Raw genomic sequence first — 24,543 nt, forward strand, 5'->3', positions numbered from 1 at the left:
TTCAGTACCCGCTGCACTTTTGGCTTTTTTTGTTCAAATAAAATTTTATTTAACTTGGGATCTGTCACGTTAGTTCCAGCGAAGTGCCGTCTAATCCTAAAGCCGACACTCCGCTCTAGCCCATGTCCCGGGCGACGCTGCTCAGTGGAGCCGCAGCAATGCGTCTCTCTCTCTCTCTCTCTCTCTCTGTGGGTTCATGGTGGCTGGGCAAGGGAATAGAAATGGGAGAAAACAGTGTGATCCCTTTTTCCCTGTGACATAAGGCCTGCGGGAAGCGGGAGCCTGGGAAACGCGAGGTCTCTCAGGAAGTCATGCTGTTAAGATTGATACAGATGGTAGGAAAAGTCATCAGTGTTTAATCTGTGACTTTACCACTGAATGTTAGTCACCCTAGCACTGGAAACCAGGGAAACTTCCAGCTTGTTGCTTTCGGTGCCCATCTCAAACACTTCATGTGCCCAGAGCGTCTGATGGAGGTGGAGTTCGTCTGGGATGTGGGGAGAGGGAGCTCAGGAGATGGATGCTGAGGGCGGGGAAAGCTCTTTGAAACAAAACGCCGAGAGGAGTGATGTGGAACTTGCTGAGGCTTTGGAGCCCGAGTGGCTCTGTCCGTGGTGCTGAAATGAGAGTTATGGTTCTGGGGCTTGCGGCGTGGGTCCCCGTGTCCCTGTCCCGCTTATTCCCTGTCCATGGTGCTGAAATGAAAATTATGGAGTGGGGCTTGGGGCGTGTGTCCCTGTGTCCCTGTCCCGCTGAGTCTCTGTCCATGGTGCTGAAATGAAAGTTGTGGTTCCTATTGCAGGGAACGGGGTCTGCCCTAATTTTCTCTCATTCTCTCTCCTCTTTCAGACGGGCCACGTTTCCAAACAAAGGTGGGGGGAGCGGCTTTCATTCAGGAATGGGCTGCATAAGACCTTCGAGGGGAGGGGTGGGGGCAGTACCTCACACTCCAAGCCAATGTGCCCTCCTCTGTATTCCAGTCTGCTCTTGACTCTGACAATATGAAACCTCGTTAACAACTGGCTGTGACAAAAAATAATAATCGCGCTCGGCACTTGCTGTAGAAGATCGAGTCACTGACTGGCAACTGGAAAGGGAGAGGGGTGGGGTGAGCGCGGACAGAGAGAGGGGAGGACTTGACAAGATCCAAAATTGACTTGAGAGCCGACGGCGAGCTGTGGAGACCAGAGATGCTGTGCCTCAGAGAGTGAATAGAAATGCTGCGGCGGTCTGATGTGGCTCTGCACCAATGTTGGAAACTTCAACAGACGAGGAGAAGAGAAAAGAAAATCCTGCACATTTCCAGCTCGTTTCGTTTTATTGTTGTAGGAGAACAAGAAGAAATGTTGGAGAAAGGAATTGCCCCACCTCTCAGAGAGCTGTTGAATTTGTGATAAAGTGCTGGCTCTCATTTCCAGGGCAGTACTGGAGGGAGGGGTATCAGGGGTCTATTACCCAGCTGGTGGCTGCTGCTGACAGGTTGGTAGTGGGGGCAGAGGGCTGGGACTTACTGTTTGAAGTTTGCCCCCTAACCACCACCCCAGCAACCCCCACGCCGTCGCAGCCAGCAGCTGAAAGTTAGGTTAATGAGTGCTGGGGCGTTGGGTGCCTCTGGCACAGGGAACCTGCTGCCACTTGGCTGATGATGGGCAGTGCCCGGGGCTGCGCTCTACTGCACCTCAACGAAGACAACGGGCGCTTCGCGCTGCTCGCCGCCCTCATCGTGGCTTACCTGGTGTGCGGGGCCGCCGTCTTCTCGGCCATCGAGCGGCCCACCGAACTGCAGGCTCGGGCCAAGTGGAACCGGACCCTCCGCCACTTCGCCGACAAGTTCGACATTGCCGCCGGGGAGCTGAGCGCCTTCCTGCGGGAGTACGAGGCGGCGATCGCCGCTGGGATCCACGCTGACACCCTGAGACCCAGGTGGGACTTCACCGGAGCCTTCTACTTCGTAGGGACGGTGGTGTCCACCATCGGTAAGTGACCGCTTCAACCTGCCCAGAGAGAGAGAGAGAGTGAGGGATCGGGGGCTGAGTCTGCTCCGTCTGACTGTCTGAACTGTCTCTAACTGGAAGCAATGGGCGAGTTTTAGCAGTGGGGCTGGTCACTGGACCCTTACTAGAGTCAGCCTCTTGCTGCCCACTCAGTCCAAATGGGAATTCCTATGACCCAGTTGCTCAGACTTACATACTAACTTGCCAAAGAGGATCAGGAGTAGACCACTCGGCCCCTCTAGCCTATTCCACCGTTCAATAAGATGATAGCTGATCTCTCCTCCACATTGCCTCCTGACCGCCAGTAACATTTCATCCCTTTGCTTATCAAAAAATTGTCTACACTCCCATAAATGTGTTGCACGAATCTAGTCAATTCCATGACCATACGTGGGAAGAAAAATCTCCTTGTTTCTGACTTAAACAACTAACCTCTGATTTTGAAATATGTCCACCTCCCACTCCCCCCCCCCAGCAAACTTCATTTCCACAACTGCCCTGTCAATCTCTCTCTGAAACGTCTATGCTTGTCAAGTCACATCTTACCCATCTTACCCTTGTAAACTCCAACAAATACAAGCCCAGTCTGTCCAACCTTTCCTTATAAGACGGCCCACTCTTCCCAGATCGTAGTTTAATGAAACTTCTCTGAACTGCTTCCAATGTATTTACATTCATGCTTAAAAATGGGATCAGTACCATATACAGTACTGCAGAAGTGGCCTCACTTTCCCTCTCCCTATTTTTGTTTTGCATTCAATTACCACACCACAAATAATTCTGTGTGTTAACTTTCCAGACCACTGGCAGCACTTTTTGCAATTCAAACACTAGGACACCCAGAACATTCTGCATCCCAGAGCTCTGCAAATCTCTCACCATTTCGATGATAGGCTTTGTTTTTATTCTTCCTGCCAAAACTGCCAATTTTACATTGTCCAACATTGTACTCCATTAGCCAGACCTTTGCTCACTTACTTAACCCAGCTATACCCCTTTGGAGCCTCTTATGTCCTCTTCACAACTTAGTCCCCTAGTTATCTTTGTATCATCAGCAAATTTAACAACCATAACTTCCATCCCTTCATCCAAGATATTTATATATTTTGCAAAAAGTTAAGGTCCCACTGCCGATCCCTGTAGCACACCACTCATACTAACGTGCCAGCGAGTAAGGGACTCGTTTGTGCCCAATCTATGCTTCCTATTAGCTAGCCAATGTTTTATCAATATGAATATGATACCCTCTGCACCATTACCCTTTATTTTTTGCAATAACCTGAGCTTATGTGTATTGGGCATTTGTGGCATGCAAATGCTTAAATGAGGTTATTATATAAATAGTGTCTGCTTAGTTGTGCAAATGTGAGCTCAATATGTGCCTGTGGAGTGTGTATTTGTGCATGTAAGTTGATTTGAATCCATTTACTCATGTTTTTGGCAATGTACATTTGAGTGTGAATGAGTCTAAGTGTGGAAAAGAATGCATATGTATTTGTGAGTATGCATATGGTTATGGCAAATTCTCACTGAATGCTGAGTTATAGAGACATGGTCATAGAGCACAAAATAGACTCTTTGCTCCAACTTGTCCATGATGACAAAGTTTCCCAAGCTAAACTAATCCTATCCCTGCATTTGACCCAAACCCCTTTAAACCTTTCCCATTCATGTAACAGTTCAAATGTCTTTTAAATGTTGTAACTGAACCTGCCACTAATACTTTCTCTGGCAGATTATTCCACACACAAACCATCCTATGTGTGAAAAGTTTGTCCCTCAGGTTCCTTTTAAATCTTTCTCTTCTCACCTTAAAATTATGCAATCTAGTTTTGAACTCCCTTAACCCTAGGGAAAAGATCTTTGCTGTTCACTTTACCTATGTTTCTCATTGTTTTATAAAACTCTACAAGATCACTCTTCAACCTCCTATGCTCCAATGAAAAAAGTCCCAGCCTATTTTTCTGCATCCTCTCCAGTTTAATAATATCCTTGCAAAAGCAGGATTATCAGAACTGTACAAATACTCTAAAAGTGGCCTTACCAGTGCCCTGTACATTCACAACATGACATCCCAACTTGTATACTCAATGGTGTGAGCAATGAAGGTGAGTGTGCCAAACATTTAAAGTTTTTGATCCACCTTAAATCAGGGGCAGACAAACTGAGGAACACTGTAGCTAGTTAATTAGTGGCTGTTGTTTTTAGATTAGATTCCCTACAGTGTGGAGACAGGCCCTTCGACCCAACAAGTCCACACCGACCCTCCGAAGAGTAACCCACCCAGACCCATTTCCCTCTGAATAATGCACCTAACGCTGTGGGCAATTTAGCATGGCCAATTCGCCTGACCTGCACATCTTTGGACTGTAGGAGGAAACCAGAGCACCCGGAGGAAACCCACGCAGACAAGGGGAGAGTGTGCAAACTCCACACAGACAGTCTGCCCGACTCTGCAATTGAACCTGGGACCATGAGGCAGCAGTGCCAACCACTGAGCCACTGTGCCACCCCAATCTATTTATTTTAGATGCTAGAGTCAGTTGTTAGTCTGGTTTGGGTTGATCTATGAAATGCATAATTAAATCTATGACTAGTAATCAGGCAGGGTTTTTTTGGGTTTTAGTAATTAAGTATTGTGTTTGCCTTTGGATCAAGAAAATTGTGCTGCTATTTGTTCTGTACAAGTGTTAGCATAGCATAAAGCATATGAAACAGAACAACTTCACTGCAAAAGTCACACCAGACATTGCAAGTGTAAGGTTGCCATCTGATAACACAATGGTAATTGACAACAATGCTTGCAGATTTGTGAAAAATCAAGGATGTGAAGATGTGAGAAAGTGTGAGTTTGTTGAAAGTGACTGCCTGTAACATAGTGTGAGTAGGATTTTCCATTCATATTTGAACATTTTCCTGCTGCCACTGACATAGAATGCATTGGAACTTTCTTCAGTAAACAAACTATAACAGTAGCAAATTACAGAAATACATCATATGCTGTTAATTGTACTGCAGCAAACCAGACTTAGCATTAACTAGCATTGAAACATTTCTCTCATGAAGGTTTTTGTTATTCGTTTGTGGGGTATGGACATTGCTGACCGTGCCAACAATTATTGCCTGCCCCTACTTGCCCTTGAGAAAGTGGTGACGAGCTGCCTTCTTGATCCACTGCAGTCTACCTGCTGTGGATTTTGACCCACAATGCCATTAGGGAGGGAATTCCAACATTTTGACCCAGTGACAGTGAAGGAATTGAGATATATTTCCAAGTCAGCATGGTCAGTAGTTTAAAGGGGAATTTGAAGGTGGTGGTGATCCCATATCTCTGCTGCCTTTGTTGTTCTAGATAGAAGTGGTCATGGATTTAGAAGGTGCTATCTGAGGATGTTTGGTGAATTTCTACAGTGCATTTTTTAGAATGTCGGTGGTGGAGGGGGTGGATGATCTGGACATGGTGCCAGTAAACGGGCTGCTTTGTCCTGGGTGGTGTCAACCTTCTTGATTGTTGTTCGGGCTGCACTCACCCAGGTGAATGGGGAGTATTCCACCACACTCCTGGCTTGTACCTCATAGATAGGCTTTGGGGAGTTAAGAGGTGTGTTACTTGTCATAGTATTCCGAGTTTCTGACCTGCTCTTGTAGCCATTGTGTTTATGTGGTGAGTTCAGTTGAGTTTCTGGTCAGTGATAATGTTGATACTGGGGAAATTCAGTGATGGCAACACCATTGAATGTCAAAGGCCAGTGATTATATTGTCTCTTATTGGTGATGGTCATTGCCTGGCATTTATGTGTTGCAAATGTTACTTACCACTTGTCAGCCCCAGCCTGGGCATTGTTCAGATCTTGTTGAATTTGGACATAGACAGCTTCAGTATCTGAGGAGTTGCAAATGGTGCTAAACATTGTGCAATCATTGGCCAATATCCCTTCTGACCTTATGATGGAAGGAAGGTAATTGATGAAGCAACTGAAGATGGTTGGGCCTAGGACTCTACCCTGCAGAGGTGTCCTGGAGTGAGATGACTGACCTCCAACAACCACGACCATCTTCCAGTGTGTCAGGTATGACTTTAACCACTGGAGAGATTTCCCCCTCATGCCGATTGATTCCAGTTTTACTCGGGCTCTTTGATGTCACACTCGGTCGAATGCAGCCTTGGCATCAAAGGCTGTCATTCTTACCTCCCCTCTGGACTTCAGCTCTTTTGTTCATGGCTTTAATGAGGTCAGGAACTAAGTGGCTCTGGCAGAACATAAACTGGATGTCAGTGAGCAGGTGCTGCTTGATAGCACTGTCGATGACACCTTCCATAACTTTACTGATGATTGGGAGTCTACTGATGGGCAGTAATTGGCCGGGTTGGATTTATCCTGTTTTGTATGCACAGGACATAGTTGGACAATTTTTCACATTATTGGGTAGATGCCAATGTTTTAACTGTACAAGAATTGTTTGGCCGGGGGAACAGCAAGTTCTGGAGCACAAATATTAGAATTAGAGTCCCTACAGTGTGTAAACAGGCCCTTCGGCCCAACAAGTCCACACTGACCTTCTGAAGTGTAACCCACCCAAATCTCTTCCCCTACATTTACCCCTGACTAATGTACCTAGCGTATATATCCTTCAACACTATGGGCAATTTAGCATGGCCAATTCACCTATCCTGCACATCGTTGGATGATGAGAGGAAACGCATGCAGTCAAGGGGAGAATGTGCAAACTCCAGACTGTTGTCCGAAGCTGGAATTGAACCCAGGTCCTTGGCGCTGTGAGGCAGCAGTGCTAACCGCTGAGCCACCGTACTGCCCAGTCTTCAGTATTGTTGGATTGTTTTAAAATCACTTTTAAGAGTTTGTAACAATATGCAAAATTGAAATATTCTTAGAGAATAAGAAATACTCATGCATGTGACCTGCAGACCCTTAATCTGGAAGTAATATCAACAAGAAAGAAGTTAAGATAAAAGCTATGTGGTCAAAAGAAAAGGACAATTGCAAATAAGAGAAGAGCTGAAGATGACAGGAGAATAGAAAAGGCACAGTTATAGGGAACTTGTAACACAGTCAAAAAGGATAAACAGCTGAAGGCAGAGTTAAAGCAAGGATTGTGAACTGGACAATTGTATGGTTATGCTTTAGCTTCACTGGATCCAATCAGATCATTAACAAGGTTTATTAAAAGTCAAAGGAGTTGCTGGGAAATCTGTGCCATCAAGATTTAATGATCCTAACTAATGAAGTTCTGGAGGATTGTTCTGTTTGTGTGATGAATAGCTCTGGGGACCTTTGGTGGAATACACTGCCAATGAAAACATCTCAAGGACTGAATCAATGGCTGATTTGATCATGGCTGATACGTTTCTCAACCCTATTTTCCTGCCTTCTCACTGTAACCTTTGATTCCCTTACTAAGCAATAAACTCTCTATCTCTGACTTAAATACCCTCAATGACTCAAACTTTATAGCCTTCTGCACTACCATTTAGCTGAAAAAATCCTTCCCCTCTAAGTTCTAAAGAGTTGTCCCTTCACTCCTTTTTAAAATTGTTAAGCATAGTTTCATACAGGAAAGGGGATCAACCATTTAACTGTCTCCTTTTCAGGTTTGGACATTTGTGTTTGTCTCCTGGAGAGGTTATGAACATTGTATTATTATTGGCTGCTGTTAAGTATCACTCTAACATTCTACACTGAGAAATGGATAATTAATGGACAAGTAATGTGAAAATCTAGAAAGATGCTATACTTATTGAAAATCAGGGTGAGCCATTGTTTCTGTGGGGTAATTTACAGTGCGCTGTAAATTGCCTGATCTTTCCAGGCAATTTGTGGATTAATAATGGCATTCATTGTGACTCATTCTTATTTATCTGGTGAGATTTGAACCAATATATATGGACACAAGAAAAATTAAGCACAACTGTAGAGAAGAGATTGAGGGTTATGATGAGAAATCAAAATTGGATGGACCAAAATAACAGATTTACAATGCTAAGCATAATTTATTAGTGTGGTTGATTTTAAAAGTGATTTAGCAAGTGGAACTATCTTTAGAATACGTGCTTTAAAGACTGAAGACATTGATCCAGGTTTTTGTTTATATGCGGTTGTCTAGTTCACCAAAATCTGGATTTTTTGCTGACTGGGTTTTCAATGCTGATTTATAGGAGACAACTTTCATCACATATTTCCAGTCTCATTTCAGAATGCAAATAATTTATCTAGCATTGTTTTCCGCTTTTTAAATATTTATTTGCTAAATGCACAAAAATACATTTGTTTCATTCAAAACATGAAGTTTCATGAGGTATTGTTCTTATTATTTGGACACTCAGATTCTAAAGTGTATAGAACTATATATAGCATTATTCTTGATTTATTTTTCTATACTGTGGTGAAAATGGAGAAAGCATAGATTTGGTTCGATGAATTTTGAAAGTGCCAATGACTTGTCTGGGGGTTGTTTACCTGCATTTAAATGAGGCCTATTGAGAACAAAATATTTTGAGGCTGATAGGTCAGTGATTTAGAAAACAAAGATACAAGAGGAGAAAAAAGGACTATTGCCTAGCAACGAGGAGATCGAGACAAATTCTTTTATTAAGGGTGAATTTGCCAGAAGGAAAGTGAGTGGGTTGGGTTTTTTTCCCAGGTAATTCAGAGAGAAAGGCATGTACCAGCAGCAGTGCAATTTAGCAGTCTCTAGAAAAGTCAGGGCAGAAGGAAACAAGTCCAAAGTGATGTAATGCCTGTGAGAGAAACGTGCCAGAAACAGAAGACTATAGAAGAGGAGTAGCCAGGTGTACTGGGTAACAGTTCACTTGTAGTCTAGATCTCCATCAAATTACATGGTGTTAATTAACTACTTTAGAAAGGAACTAGATGGTTATCTGATTAAAAACTAGTTTCAAGAATGCAGGGAAAAATATAGATGGAGACACCAGAAATAATAGCCTTCATTTAAAGGACACTTCTACATAGAAAAATCTGTCAAGGAATCTCACAAAGGGGTGATAAAAAAAACCTGACACTAAGCCATAGGAAAAACTATTTGGACAGATAATCAAATACACCCTGGAATGCATTTGTTCTTGTTTTCTTGAGACAAAGGGCCATAAGAAAATGGAGCAGGACCAAACCATTTGGCCACTTGAGCCTGCTCTGCCATTCAATAGGATCACGATTTATCTGACATTCCTCATGTCCATTGTCCTGCATTTCTTCCTGTAACCCAACAGATCAAGAGTCTATCTATCTCAGCTTTATGTATACACGAGGACTCTGAGCACGCACTTCTCTGTGGCAAGGAGTTCCAAAGACTCTCAAACCTCTCAGAGAAGAAATTCCTCCATATTTCCGACTTAAATTGCTGCCCCTTTATTCTGTGACTATGGCCACAGGTCGTAGACTTTTCCCATGAGGGGTAACATCTTCTCAGCATTTGCCCTGTCAAGCCCCTTAAAAAGTCCTGGATGTTTCAATGACATGTCTCCATTACATATATCCATCCAGTCATTCCCAGAAAAGGTCTTTGGAGTGGCTTATCTTTCTGCCTTGCAATGTAATTGCTGAGTTGCCTGAAATTCTATCCTTTACCCAATTCTACTGAAGACGTAATAGGAAAATGCAACATGGAGTTACAAATATACACTAATGACAGCCAGCTCTAATGTACTGACACCTCACTGACTTCATCAATGCCCTTGTGTTGTCAAATACCTGATGAACAATGGAAGAACTGAAGTCATTGTCTTTGATTCCTGCAACTCCAACCATTGATTCCATTCTCCTTCCTGTCCACTGTTAAACTGAAGCAGACTGTTCAAATCTTGTCACACTATTTGACCCTGGACTGACATTGCTGATGTGTTTTGATTCAGGACAAGCATAAAGTTCAAGAAGAGGAATGTGATCATGAGAGGTCACAGTTTGAAAGCGTTTCCTAGCAGACAGCTGCCAAAGGATGTGAGGATGTCCTAAAGCTTCTTGAGCAGTGAAATTACTTTACTGCACAACCTGTAATGCAATTTCACTTCCTATATTCCCAATGAAAAAAGGAAAACATGCAGGCTGGCAGATATAAGAAATTAATTCAAGAGGGCTACTTGGCCAAAATCCCCATTTCCTCAGTCTCATCATTAGCTGCTGCTCAACATGCAAGTGCTGATTCTGTTGATGAAATACTATCAGAGTTTCCAAAACCCAGTGAATAAATTACACTGCCTTAATGACATTTGAATTTTATGATTTTTTTTATTCAAAGAATACGGGAGGTCACTCTATTGGGTTTCTGTATGCATATTTCTCACATAATCCGCATATTCATGTCTCTGGCACATTTCCCTATATATGCCAGGTAACGGAGTTATTGTATTTCCTCCCTTTGTAATAACCTTGCTTTGCCAGTGTTTCTGTTTAACTGCTGCCAAACCTCCTTTTCAGTGCTTCTGTTAATATTTCATTCAAATCTTTTAAATCACTCTTAGCTGACCTGTTATCTTCTACCTTCCCTCAACTTAAACTCATGTAAAACTCTGCTGCCATGTCATAACTTAATAAGACCTATTCACCTATCACCACTTGACATGTTGATCTATGTTGGCTACCAATTGGTATTAACATTCTATCTTTTTGGCTTAGCTTTAGATCATCTCTTCTCTTTATTTAATCCAATGCCAGTTATTGTCTGATGTCCATCTTTGAAGTGTCTTTGAAATTTTCACTACAGTACATTAAAGACATTACAAAATGACAGGATGTTAGTGTGCATGCTGTAACAGGACGCAGACACAAACAAATTTACTAATTAAACCTTTGCACTGACATTTAAGTATTCATAAAGCAAATCTGAGGGAAAGAGCATCATTTTTGTCCAGAAAGTTTTTGTGTGATTTTTGTTAATTTGTTGGGCAGCTACCTAATTCAAAGAACTTACATCTGTGACTCTTAGAAAGAATAGGAGCATAAATACAGGAAGCTTTAATTAATTTGGATGTAGGTTTGCAAATTCGATGGGACTTCAAGAAGCTAAGGTGACTATTGTAATCACTTGAATATGCTGTGTTTAAAATAAAGACTGTCATTCTTAGAACCAAGCCAAAAATCACATGACACTGGGTTATAGTCCAACAGGTTTATTTGAAACTTTAAGCTTTTGGAGCACTCTCTCCTTCCTCAGGCAACTGTTCACCACACATCATTGTTAGAACCAATGGTCCAGAAATATAATAACATGTGGTAGGGGAATTGATAGATCAAAATGGATTGGACTAGTGAGGTTTGCTGCTCTATTGCCATTCCTATAAATTCCTTTCTGTTTCTTAGCTGCCAGCAAATTAGATCAGCTGGACTGAATGTTTAACAATGCAAATTCTACTTTGTTGTTGGAACAAGTGTGGTTAATGAACTAAATGTTTCTTTTCATTTCATAAGAAAATATTAAGAAATTCAGAGAGGATAGAAGACCATCTGTTCCATTAAAATTTCTTTTACTTGGCAGATTGCTCCAAGTATTTATCACAGTTTGAATCCAAAAAAACATTTTTAAGCTTATTCTAAACTTAATTCCAATGGCTGTCCTTTTGTTCTATACTTTTGTGTAATTTGATTTAATAAGAGCTGACAAAATAATGACCATCACGCGATTGGTGGCACTTTCAGACTGAGATGCATTATCACTGGTCCCTAGGACGGACATACGTGAATTTAAACCTGTCTGTTAAAATTTGTGTTTGTTACAAATTGGCCATTGCTTCTTCATAGAATTAGGTTTTTATTTTAATTTCGTATTTACATTGCAGGAGCAGCAAGCATTAAGTCAGCATAAAGTTCAAGAAACAGGAGTAATAGATTTAATTCATACAAACAGCTACCAGGTCAGAAGTAATACAAGTGACTCCTGAGGTTGAATCAAACATGACATAGAGAGAGTTCAAGCCAAAAGCCATCTGCTGTAATGGGGAATGAGCAGGGTATTGGAAAGAGTGAAGTTATCCCTAATGTGAAATTAATGTATATTGGAGGGGATGGGGAATGGTTGGTTAAACAGTCACACTCTGGGCTGGTGGCTTTTGTGCTTCTTAGAAAACCCAGAAATGATTAAACTCCAGCTGAGAGATTTGGTCTGAAACACAACAAACAATGGTATAGTCAATCATTTCAGGATTTTCTCTTACAAATGATTCTTTGTCTGTATCAGAAGATAATGTGGTTTATCTTTGAAGAGTCTATATACAGACTGTTAGTACCTTCAGTAAAAAATGCCCAAGACAGGTGACCTTAAAGGACATTTTGATCATATGAAAATGCAATAATAAAGACACAATCGGATCTAGATTTCCCAATTATTACTCTGTGTTGCTCAGTTCTGTGAGATGATGTTTAATTGTTTGCATAATTCTAATCACAATGTACATTATTGTAATAATTTGGAAAGAGTGCACCAAATGGAGCTAATGACATTGCAGCTTAAGATGTGACCAAGCAGTATACTTTCAGGTTCCAAATTCTAATCATACCCTACACATCACTGTGCATCACCAACTCTGCAGCCTATCTAATAACTACATCAAGGGTGGAAGTTTCCCATCCCTGAACAATGTGAACGTTGGTTTGTGAGACAGTTAGCAAAATCATGTGAGATCACAGTGTGAAGCTTCTGGACAGCTAGAGCCTAATCCTATTTTCCAACCAAGTGCTGAACGGTAAAGCAAGATTCTCGCTGGTGAACAGTGAGAGACTTACTTGCCTGCATTAGCAAACATTAACCTCTCGTTATTGGTTCATCTCACCTCTTTTATATAAAATTTCTAGTTCCCACATTTTCCAGATGGTGGGTGGCTAGAAGGTGATATGAAAGTACTTGCTGACTTCAGCTTGCTGCTGGCTTGTACGGCCCTCTATTTTGGATAGCAGTGGCTATTCCATGGGCAGCAAATTCCATCCATGGAATTGACACCAGGCGGGCAACAGCCTCGTCAAAACATCAAGACAAACCCCGACCAACTTACAATGTGGTTCTGCATTTTAATGTTGCATTTTGGGGGCACACCAGCTTTACAAAGCAACTGCCAGGACATTTTGAACACAGGATCAGGTTTCTGGTTTCAACCAGGCTACAATGCAGAGCTCCTCACATGCTCTCACCCCCTGGTGGTGAAGGGAATGAACATTTGTGAATGTGATGTCAAGCAAGTGAATTGCTTTGTTCTCGATGGCTTCAAACTTCCTGAGTTTTGTTGAAGCTGCTGTCATATAGGTGACTGGGGAACATTCCATCACACTCCTAACTTGTTCCTTGTAGATGGTAGACAGGTTTTGGGAGTCAAGAGGTGAGTTACTCACTGCAGAACTCTTAGTCTTTGACCTGCTCTTTTAGAAACATCCTATACCTAATCCAGTTCAGTTTCTGGTCAATGGTAGCACCCAGGATATTAATGGTGGGATCCAATGATGGTAATGCCATTGATAGTCAAGGGGCAATGGCTTCAATCTCTCCTGTGGTATAGAATGATCTGTGGCAAACTGTAAAATGATTAGGGGCAAAGTAGAGGAAAGTCATTTGAAATAGCAACAGAATTATCTCCAAATAAAAGAGAGCTGTTAATATATTAGGGGTATTTTCAACTCTGTGGTAAAGTAGTACTGTGCCACAGAGATCAGTGTAGGGACCACAATTATTTACAATATATAGTTGTGATCTGGATGAGGAAAGTGAAAAGACTATAGTTTAGCCAAGTTTGTGAATACACCAAAATCAGTAGGAAGGCATTGGTGAGGATGATACAAAGAGACTACAGATGGATGTAAACAAGTTCAGTGATCAGTCAAGAATTTGACAAATGGAATATAATGCAGGGAAATGTGAGGTTATGCATTTTGGCAGCAAGAACAGAGGAGCTGAATGTTATTTAAATGGAGAAAGATTGCAAATGGTTACAGAACAGAGGAATTTGGAAATCCTCATCCACGAATCACAAAAAGGTAGCATGCAAGCTCAGCAGGGAAGACAAATGGAACATTATCCAATATTTCAAAGGGAAAGGATAAAAAAAGAGAGAGGTTTTGCTCAAACTGTACAAGGCACTAGTCAGACCACATCTGGAATACTGTGTGCTTCTTAACTAAGGACAGATATATTGGAATTGGAGGCAATCCCGGGAATACTCACTAGGCCGATATTAGTTATGGGGGGACTGTTTTATTAGGAGAGTTTGAGTAGATTGGGCCTGTACTTGTTGGTGTATTGTAGAAAGAGAAGTGACTTTATTGAAACATGTTGATTCTTAGGGGACCTATAGGGTAGATGCAGAAAAGTTGCAACTCCTTGTGGAACAGTCTAAGACCAGACAGCATAATCTCAAAATAAAGGCAGAGATGAAGAGGAACTTTTTCTATTGGGTGTTGTGTATTTGTGGAATTCTTTATTACAAAGGGCTGTTGAGGCTGGCTCATTAAATATATTTAAGGCTCAGAGAGATTTTTAATCATGAAGGGAAGCAAGGGTTATGGGGAAAAGGCAGGAAAATGAAGCTGGGGATCAGATCAGCACGGTATCATTGAACAGCAGAGCAGACTTGATTGGCTGAATAGCCTGCTTCAGTGCATATGTCTTGTGGTCATAAGGAACTGTGAAGGTACATTCAACAAGAGCAATTAACAGACTTGTTTCAATTTTCAATGGAGTGTTTACTATTTACACGATGCCCTGCAGAAATTTGCCAAAAATCCTTAGACAGCACTTTCCATCCAGAACGGAAAAGGCAACAGATACATGGCAACACCACCACCTGCAAGTTCCTCTCCAAGCCACTTACCATCCTGAGTTGAAAATATATTGCTGTTCCTTCACTGTCGCTGGGACAAAATCCTGGAACATGCTCCATAAGGTATTGTCGGTCTACCTACAACACATAGATTGCAGCAATTTAAGAAGCTAACTCACCATGACCTTCTCAAGGGCAACTAGGCATAGTCAGTAAATACTGGCCCAGCCATTGATGGCCACATCCTATGAGAGAATTTAAAAGATTGTGACATACACGTAATCATTTTGTGGGGGCTTCAGATCTCAATGAGACAAAGGTCTCCTTTATGTGCTATGCCAACTGCTGTTTGCAAGCGCAGTCTTCCAAGGGGCTGGCAAAAAGCTTCTTTCCCACTTCTGTGCATCCTGAGAGCACTGCAATTATCCTCGTGCTCTTCCTGCTCAAACAAGACAATAAACAGAAGGTAAACAAGCTGAACAAGGCACATGGTGAGCGATGTGTAACTGAACGAAAGTTACAGTTCTTAGGTGCTGCAATTACATGCTCAGGTGTTGATCTTGAGGTTGTGGTGGAGGGTTATGATGAACTGATCGAGTTGTTCTCCTGGACATAGCTTTATAGAGTAGATTTCCATGTTTAAACAGATCTCAGTTCACAGTCAGTTTTCTGGTCTGGTCACTTTTGCTGAACTATGGAAAAGACTTAGAGGGAGAGAGAGAAAGAGACAGAGAGGTCTTTTCAATATTATTGGATCTTTTCTGGATGTTAGCAAGTTCTGTTTGAAGAAAAAACACAAACACATAATTATATCTTCTTCTAGGAAGATGGTTTCGATGTCTGAATACTGACTCCCTATTATTGCTAGATAGAGGTAGTGGGATGGTTTCAATCATCTTCTGTCATCCTTACCTTTTGGATTCAAGTCTCTGTTACATAAAACTTTGTTGAGAAGTCTCATAGAGATTTGCGCCAAGATTACCGGTATTATACATGAGTCATTTGATCAATTGGAGCCCAGCCAGAAAGGGACTATCTTCATTGTATCTTCCCGTTCTCTTCTTCCTCCACTTCTTGCATATGCTGTTTACCCACTTCCTCCTAACCCTCTTACAGCTCTTCCTCACCTGAGGTGATGGTGAGAGCTGCTACCTTATATTGATAATGTTGTTCCAAGTTGCAGTGGATGCTGGGACAGTGAGCAAATTTAAGGAGGAATTAGACAGATTTTTAATTGGCAATGGGTTGTAGGGCTATGTGTAGAGGGCAGGAAAATGGGTGTGAGGAGCATATTAGCCAGGATCAAATGGCAGAGCAGACTTAATCGGCTAAATGGCCTAATTCTGCTTCTATATCTTACGAACGTAGGAGGTTAACTAAGTATTGCAGAGTTGCTCTCAATGGTCCAGCTTTTGGAGGGTACATTCCATGATGCTGCTTGTGGTTCTCATTGAATGCCTGCTATGCACATGTGTGTGATCCCTGAACTGGAGTCACGGGCCACATCATGAGTGAAGAACTGTTGGCATCCAGAAACTAGCCTTAATATTGTTGGGTCAAATGCAGCTGTCTCAGAGGACTGCTGCAGAATGAAGGAGTTGCAACTGCTGGCTGGATATCAGGTATTAACTGCAAGATGTGTTCACTGCCAGCAATTCAAGGAAATCTCTCGAGTTTAGGAAATTGGTGGATTCCCACAAGGAACCTGGTAAGTAATATGCACATAGTCAATGGCAGCCTGCTCCATAGGGAAGTTCACAATACACTCCATCTGCTAGTCTCTGGCAAGAGGGAATGAGACAAAGCTGACTCAGTGACATCCCTTATATAGCAGTGCATTACAGATGTTTTATATATGTCCAATTGTAGCCTGAAAATAAGCAGGCACATATAAATCCACAAATATGTCATCTTGATAGCTCATTGGGATTTTCGCCCTTCTCCTGTTGGAAAATTTCAATCACGATCTCGAAGCAAAGACAGCTCCCACACAGATCATCCTTCTCCTTTCCCTCCTCCTCTGTGTTGCCTGTCTTCATTCTCCCTATCACATTCAATTTGAAGAGGAAAGCTGACCTGGTCGGTCGGCTCATTTGGAAACAATTCATTTCAATACCAACCTTTAAACCTGCCGAATTTTACTTCACCACTAGTCATATCACTATTGACAATACAAACTTCAAACAAGGAGAGGAAAACTTTGGAAAAGGGTAAAATTGAAACCAGCAGCCAGAGAAATAATTGGACATTTAACCTGCAAATTGGTCATGATCTCTATTAGCAGCATCGTTGTGAATGGAAGGAAGGGACGGTTCAATGGCATATTCAGCTCTCAGGATAAGAGAGAGTGCAGGCTGGTGGGTGGCATTTGTAAATGACAGCACTAGCATTGATTTTAAGATGTATCGCTATGGACATCATAATCTCTATATGTCGATGGTGATTATAATAGACATGCACAACCTTCTGTGCAATATGGTTTCCTGCCCAGCTCCCACTGGATGTATACATGCACATCTCAAATGCTATTATCAAACAAATGAATGAGAACCTCAGAACCAATATTTCTACCCACCTTTACACTTCTCCATCATCCCTTTATACTGTTCCAACTAGACCTTCAGACAATCCCATTCCTTCAGCATTTATTGTTCTCTCAGTTTCCATTTGTGAAGCAGTTTGGATCATTGTCCGATTAAAGCAACAATATTAATTTAATTTGATGATAAAAGGGCAATCAAGAATAATTGGACAGCACTTCTTTGGTCAGCAGAGGGAGAACATTCGGGAATGGCCAGCTTTTGCAAGTGCTACATTATACATATTAATTCTGAGAAATCTGACCAGGACCTGATGTGCAAAACAATGACTTAAACTCAACGTTAAAGGAAGTTTATCAGCATTTTCCCTTGCCCTTCATTTCATTTGTTCCCCAATCTGCCTTACCTCCATTCCACTTTTATTATTTTTGATTTTACATTTCTCTGATATCACCTCTTTTAACCAGACAATACTCTATTTTATTTACATTTCTTATTATTTGCATTGAACTCACAGTTCTGTTCAGCGACCAGACTTATAGCTGTCAAATGAGCCAATGATTAACTTTTCAGTTGGTCAATCACCGATGCTTTCTAGTGGCCAAAGTAAATTAGCAATTATTTAGTGAATTTTACACATTTACTGTTTCTTTTTTGAACCTTTATTTTTAACATCTGAACATCTAAAAAGATGCCATTGCATTTTTGTTTTGTTTCTAGTAAGCAGTGAGATAGCTGGATATGAAATCTACCAATAATGCCTTTTATTTGCTGTATGCATGTGTAGGAGAATGCACTTGGGAGAGAATGTATCTGCAGGATTTGTCACTGCCAAACAGCCTTGTGCTCCCTGAGTCAATTTGTTAATATTAGTCTTGGCTTCAACCCAAAGTGCTGATGCCACCCTACAAACAGGAGACACAGCAGCCAATGTCAGGGAATAAGTTCACACCCATCACAGATCCAACACTCCGGGAATTCATTTCCAATGCAGAGTCTATACTGAGTCATCCATGCCTGTCCAGATAGAGTCCCTGCTTTAACAAATCATATGGCAAGTAGCCATCCTTCACTGAGACTGCATTTTGAAGTCAATGAATGAATATCATCAAAGCACTCATCAAAGCTGCTCCTATCGTGGCTTCTGATCTGCTCCCTGCACTGGCATACACTACTGTTCCCAACTCCCCCATATCACCATTCTAACTTCTCCCCTCATCACTGATTCAAAATCCCTGTCATCACTGATCCCAACTCACCCCTTGTTAGATTACTTACAGTGTGGAAACAGACCCTTCGACCCAACAAATCCACACCGACCCGCCGAAGCGCAACCCACCCAGACCCATTCCCCTACATTTACCCCTTCACCTAACACTACGGACAATTTAGCATAGCCAATTCACCTAACCTGCACATTTTTGGACTGTGGGAAGAAACCAGAGCACCTGGAGGAAACCCACGCAGACAAGGGGAGAATGTACAAACTCCACACAGCCAGTCGCCTGAGGCGGGAATTGAACCCGGGTCTCTGGCGCTGTGAGGCAGCAGTGCTAACTACTGTGCCACCGTGCCGCCCAACGAACCCTTCAGCATTGATCCCAACTCACCCCTCATCACTGATCCCAAATCCCTCTCATCACTGATCCCAATTCTCCCTCATCACTGATCCCAAATCCCTCTCATCACTGATCCCAACTCACCCCTCATCACTGATCCCAGCTCCTCCTCATCACTGATCCCAACTCACCCCTCATCACTGATCCCAACTCCTCCTCATCACTGATCCCAACTCACCCCTCATCACTGATCCCAGCTCCTCCTCATCACTGATCCCAACTCACCCCTCATCACTGATCCCAACTCCTCCTCATCACTGATCCCAACTCACCCCTCATCACTGATCCCAGCTCCTCCTCATCACTGATTCCAACTCCTCCCTCATTACTGATCACAGCTTCTATCTTCTGCACTAATCTGAGTTTCACGCTGGACAGAGCCGGGCTGTAATATAAATTGAGGGAGAAGGTTGTCAGTATGAACTGAACCAGGTGGGTGTACGCCAGCACAAACTGAAGGGGAGGGAAGGAAGATGCTAACAAAATCTTGAGAGTGAGTGATTACCTCATTTGTCAGAGAGGAGAGCATTTCTGAACTGGAGAAGGAGCAGGCAGAATTGTAGCAGCATCCGTTTGGATGGTGGAAGATGAACAGTGACAGTCTGGATATGGGTATGTTTGGTGTACTGGGTTGGGAATGGATTGCATTTCTGTTTTACTGGAATAACCAAATAAATAATTTAACAGCCAAATTTGGCAGAACAAAATACCATTATATTTCCACAACTGCCTTCCACAAAGAGCAAACAAACCTCTTGATATTTGTTTTTGTCATCACTATGTGCACGTACATTGAATATTGATCTAGCTACAAATTGAGTTAGGTCATGTTACTACTGCACTTTCAGTATGACTGCATGGCTGGTTTTCCAATATCCGTGTTAGTTGACTCATAACTGGCTGCGTAGCAAGCACTTGCCGAATCAGGATGAATGTTTGGGCTCAGTGTGTTTGTATGACTTGTCATTTCAGCTAAATGCTCCTGAGCAGCTACCCAGACTAGGAGAAGGGATTTTGTCCCCTTGACCTCCCGATTCTGCTGTCACTTATTGGTACCTTACTTGATCTATTGCTGCCTTGATTCTTGCTCCTGAACACATTCATAACATTAGGGTACGGAATGGCACATTGCTGAAATGAAAACACATGGGGTGGAGATCTTATCAAAATACAAAAACTGAAGAGAGGTCACTGGACTCAAAATGTTAACTCTCACCACAGACATTGCCAGACCTACTGGGTTTCTCCAGTAATTTCAATTCTAAATTTCCAGCATCTGCAAATCTTTGTTTTGTTTCAGAGTAGAATCTTACCAGTCTTTGAGCAGGGTGGGTGATGGCAAGATGAGTGGTGGATTGGCTGGGGTGTTCAGTGATGCTGCTGTCAATGCTAAGATCATCCCATCGTACCTTGCTCATTTTTCTCAAGCAGTCTGGTGAAATTCTCACTAGTCAGCAGCAAGTTACCATTTGACGATCATTATTGCTTGTTAAACAGCCTGTTCACAGCTCAACGTGCCAGAGATTGCAATCTTGCCAAGCTCACTATACAAACCAGCCGACAGGAAGATTTAACATGGAAACCAAAATGTGTTCATGGTTTGCTCAACTTGTGTCAGGAGATGTATCTTGCCTCTGGACAAACAGCAGAGCAGCGCACAACTTCCCAAAACCAGACACGCATACCCTTCTACCATGGACATTGGCACTCCACTCTCAGGGAGACATGGCCACCATCCTGGCATCCTCCAATGCAATGACACTGTGCCCAGCTAGGGCAGACTGGTCTAGGAAGGCTTACAACAATCAGCAGTTACATTGCAGTGGGTAAAGGTACTACACAGGGACAGAAACCCACTACAAAATCAGAAATTGCTGAGAAAACTCAGCAGGTCTGGCAGCATCTGTGGAGAGAAAGCTGAGTTGACATTCAGGTTCAGTGACCCTTCAGAATTCAGTTCATATCAGTCCCAGGCTTCAACCACAGTCAGAAGCCTGGTCAAGGTGACGTTGTATTACAGGGAATGGGTCACAGTCAGTCCTTTGCCTTCACACAAACAAATCCAAGGATAGGGAAGGAGAGGACTTTCCCAGTTGGGGTCATGGGGTCTGGGCAGGTGAGGGCCTGTGCTGGGAAGTCAGATTACAGGAAGGGCTGGACCATGGTCATCTCATTAGTTGGGGGAAAGGGGGTGCTGAGGAAGTAGGGGCACAGGTAGGCATTTGGGATCACATGGGCATGGCTTGGATGATGGCTTAGGGATCCACAATGTCTGTGAGGTTAATGGAATGGGCACCCAGAGAGAAAAGCCTGAATTTGGCTTTTTCAGCATCATGTTAACACCGAGGCTGACAGCTGTACACAGAAGACCACTTGCTGTAGTACCAATCGTGAAGTACAGAGATAATGCACGATGTACTGGAGAACAGCTCCAGGGGCACTCACAATTGGAGGGGCGGGGGTAAATGAGCTGATTGACAAGAAAGGGGACAGCATCTGTCATTATTCACTGGGCTTCACAGCAGAACAACATTGTCCTCCACCACGTGATTTGTTGGCCATACAAGACATAGAATTCTTAGCTATCCTGCAGCATTGACTGTCTTGTTGAACCTTGGTGTTCCTATCACTGCTGGGAAGCTCCCTGAGATTCATAACCCTGGGCACACAGCCAGTCAAACAGTAGGCAATGATGAATAAAAGACAATGATGCCGCAGAGCAGAATAAGGCATCTACAGTCACGACAGAGACAAGAACAACTAAATGAATAATGAATTGCAAAGTTTGTGAAATGTTAATACTATTGAATTAACACTGTTTGAGAACTAACTTTGAACACAACATTGGTTGTAAAAAGAATGCACATCCTAATCAATGCTAAACCGAAACTATTGACATCACAGTGTATGTTGCACAAACTAATTCCATAGTTTCCCACCTGTCACCCACTTGTGTGATAATGTTTTCTCTTCCTGCAACACTGACCTCCCATCTCCACAGCTGGCCCTGTACTGCAGCCCATAGGCCTGGGGAGGTTTGGTCAGGTGACACTGGAGGTGCTGACGTCTGGACGGGCCAGATATGCTATGGAGACATTATCCCACCCTCCTGCACATTGTCCTGCAGTTACTGCTCTTCTCTTTGCATCTGCACCAAGTCCTTCAGACTGAGACACAGGGACATTTCCCACAGCAGGAGTTGGGTGGCTCAGCAGGTGCCTGGTCTCTGTCAGTCCCTGGCTGCCAGTGGCCTAGGCAGTTTCTCCCACAGCCATGTGCAGAGCTGATGGTGTGTGAAACTCGAGTAAGCTCACAGATCCCAGCAATAAGTCCTTCACCGCGCTGAGGGCTCCCATGAGTCAATGCAGGCAATAGTTCCCCAACCCCATGCTTCCCCAAGATAAAGCTGGGAGGTTGAGGAAGACTGCTAGGCAGGAGATGGGCTGGTGCTTGGAATGGTCGCTCCAGCTATGAGACATAAGAGGTAGAAGGCATTGCAGCCACTGGTTAGAGGGGATGAGGTTTTCAAACCCTGGATAATGTGACTATTGCACAGTGTTACTCACATAGCTGATGGTTAACAGATATCTCTGCAAAACTCCCCCTCCCCAGAACAATCCTTGTGTCTTTTCCTGTGAGACAGAGTTTAAAAATCACACAGCACCAGGTTATAGTCCAACAGATTTATTTGGAAGCACTATCTTTCAGAGTGCTGCTCCTTCATCAGATAGTTGTGAAGCAGGATCACAAGACACAGAATTTATAGCAAAAGATCACAGAGATACAATATATTGAACAAGCTGAGATAGCTGTTAAGTCGTTCATCTTTTAGAATGGGTTACAGGTTTCAGTTCATTAATATGTAAATCCCAGAATGTCTTTCAAATCAAATTATTGAGATAACTTAAGATTTTATCAAAAAAAAAGGTGACATCTTGGCTCAGACAATGCATTAAAGGTGCGATGCTGTCTGTATCCCAATCTTGGGTCAGACTGGTTCTATTTCCAAAATTGGAATTTATAAAATGTCACATGGATTGACTGCCTGCAGATTGTGCACTTTTTGAACAAAATAGAATGTATCTGCAATTACAATTCTGCAAATGCAAATTCACCCCATAAACATGTATGTGTGTGTGTGTATGTCAGGGGGAGAGAGAGAGTGCGTGTGCGCTTGTCAGTGTGTGTTTGTATGTGTGCAACTCTCGGGGGGTGGGGTGTATGTGTACATGTCTGAGAGAGAGCATGTGTATGAAAGAGGGTCTGTGTGAGTGTGCAAGGATGTAAGAGTGTGCGTGCATGTGTATGTGTGAAAGAGTATAGCGTAGTGGGATTGCCTGTAGTGTGATATGAACCTAAGGTCCTGATTAACGCCATCCTCATGGGTACTGAACTTGGCTATCAGCCTCTGCTCAGCCATTCTGCATTGCTGCATATCCTGAAGTCCGCCTTAGAGGATGGTCACCTGAAGATCTGAGGCCAAAGGTCTCTGACCACTGACTGGTTCCCTGACTGGGAGGGAACATCCCTATCTAAGGATTGATGCGCAATGTCCATTCACCTGTTGTCGTAGCCTCTGCTCGGTCTCACCAACATACCATTCCTTGGGGTATCCTTGCCTGCAGCGTATGAAATAGACAACACTGGCCAAAATCACGCAAGTACCTGCCATGTATGTGGTGGATGGTGTCCCCACATATAATGGTATTATCCATGTTGAGACTCTGATACATCTTGCAGTGGTTGACATGACAGGGTTGTACAGTTGACCAGAAGGCTGGGCAGTTTGATGCAAACAATGGTCTCTTTAAGGTTTGGTGGTTGTCCTGTGAGGAAGGATTATCATTTACCCAGGTAGGGTGAGGACACAGACATCCAGCTTATCCCTTCAACCCTCGCCCTGTTATGGGATGTGTTCTCCTGTGAAAACAGGAAGAGGCTGAATGAGTAAGATGCAGTTGGATGGCGTGGCTGTGCAGGCTGGCAGTGCGGAGGAAACGTGGTGAGGTATTCAGAGGGAGTGAGGAGGCAGCACAGAGCTCATGCACAATTAATGGTGTGGGAGGATGGAGCGTAACCACAGCAGTGAGGAAAGATGTTCAGGTAGCAGTAAGGCCAGAAACATCAGGGGAAGCTGGGTGCAATAGCACTGACAGGGAGGGCCGCACAGCAGAATATCACAGTGACCCTGGCAGAGATCATTAATCATTGGTTTTCTTTTTATACCGCTGTCTTTTCTCTTCATCATGACCCAGCATTGACTGAGGTGGTGATCTCTAGCCAGACTGGCATGGTTTGGTGGCATGTCTTCCTCCGCCAGTCCTCCAGGAAGAGTACATACCTCCTCTTCCATCCAAATGAAGGTTCCGGTCCCACTCAGAGAAGCATGGAGCCAGCCACCCCTTCTCTGCCACCTCTCCTCACTCCTTCTGCAGCTGAGTAACACAGCTTACAGATGGAGTGCCCCTGAAAGGGGTATAGCAGGTTGTGGGAAGGACAGCTACTCAGTGGTAAGTAGCTCTGGGAAGACATCTGACAGGGTGGAAATTGGATGTAATTCTTCCTAAAATTTCTCAAACCTCCTATCAGTCCCTCAACTCTACCTCCTATCACACTCT

At 43.1% G+C, this 24,543-nt stretch overlaps 1 protein-coding gene across 1 annotated transcript in view; it reads left to right on the forward strand.

The window, feature by feature from the left end:
* The first annotated feature begins 1,642 nt into the window (after nt 1–1,642).
* LOC132819378 (potassium channel subfamily K member 12-like) overlaps nt 1,643–24,543 on the forward strand; it is a 46,128-nt gene continuing 23,227 nt past the window's right edge. Inside the window, exon 1 of the mRNA XM_060830859.1 lies at nt 1,643–1,976. Within this exon, the coding sequence (XP_060686842.1) occupies nt 1,643–1,976 (334 nt within the window). The remainder of the gene's footprint in view (nt 1,977–24,543) is intronic.

This window comes from Hemiscyllium ocellatum, chromosome 10 (genome assembly GCF_020745735.1).
Source record: "Hemiscyllium ocellatum isolate sHemOce1 chromosome 10, sHemOce1.pat.X.cur, whole genome shotgun sequence".
Classification (NCBI taxonomy): domain Eukaryota; kingdom Metazoa; phylum Chordata; class Chondrichthyes; order Orectolobiformes; family Hemiscylliidae; genus Hemiscyllium; species Hemiscyllium ocellatum.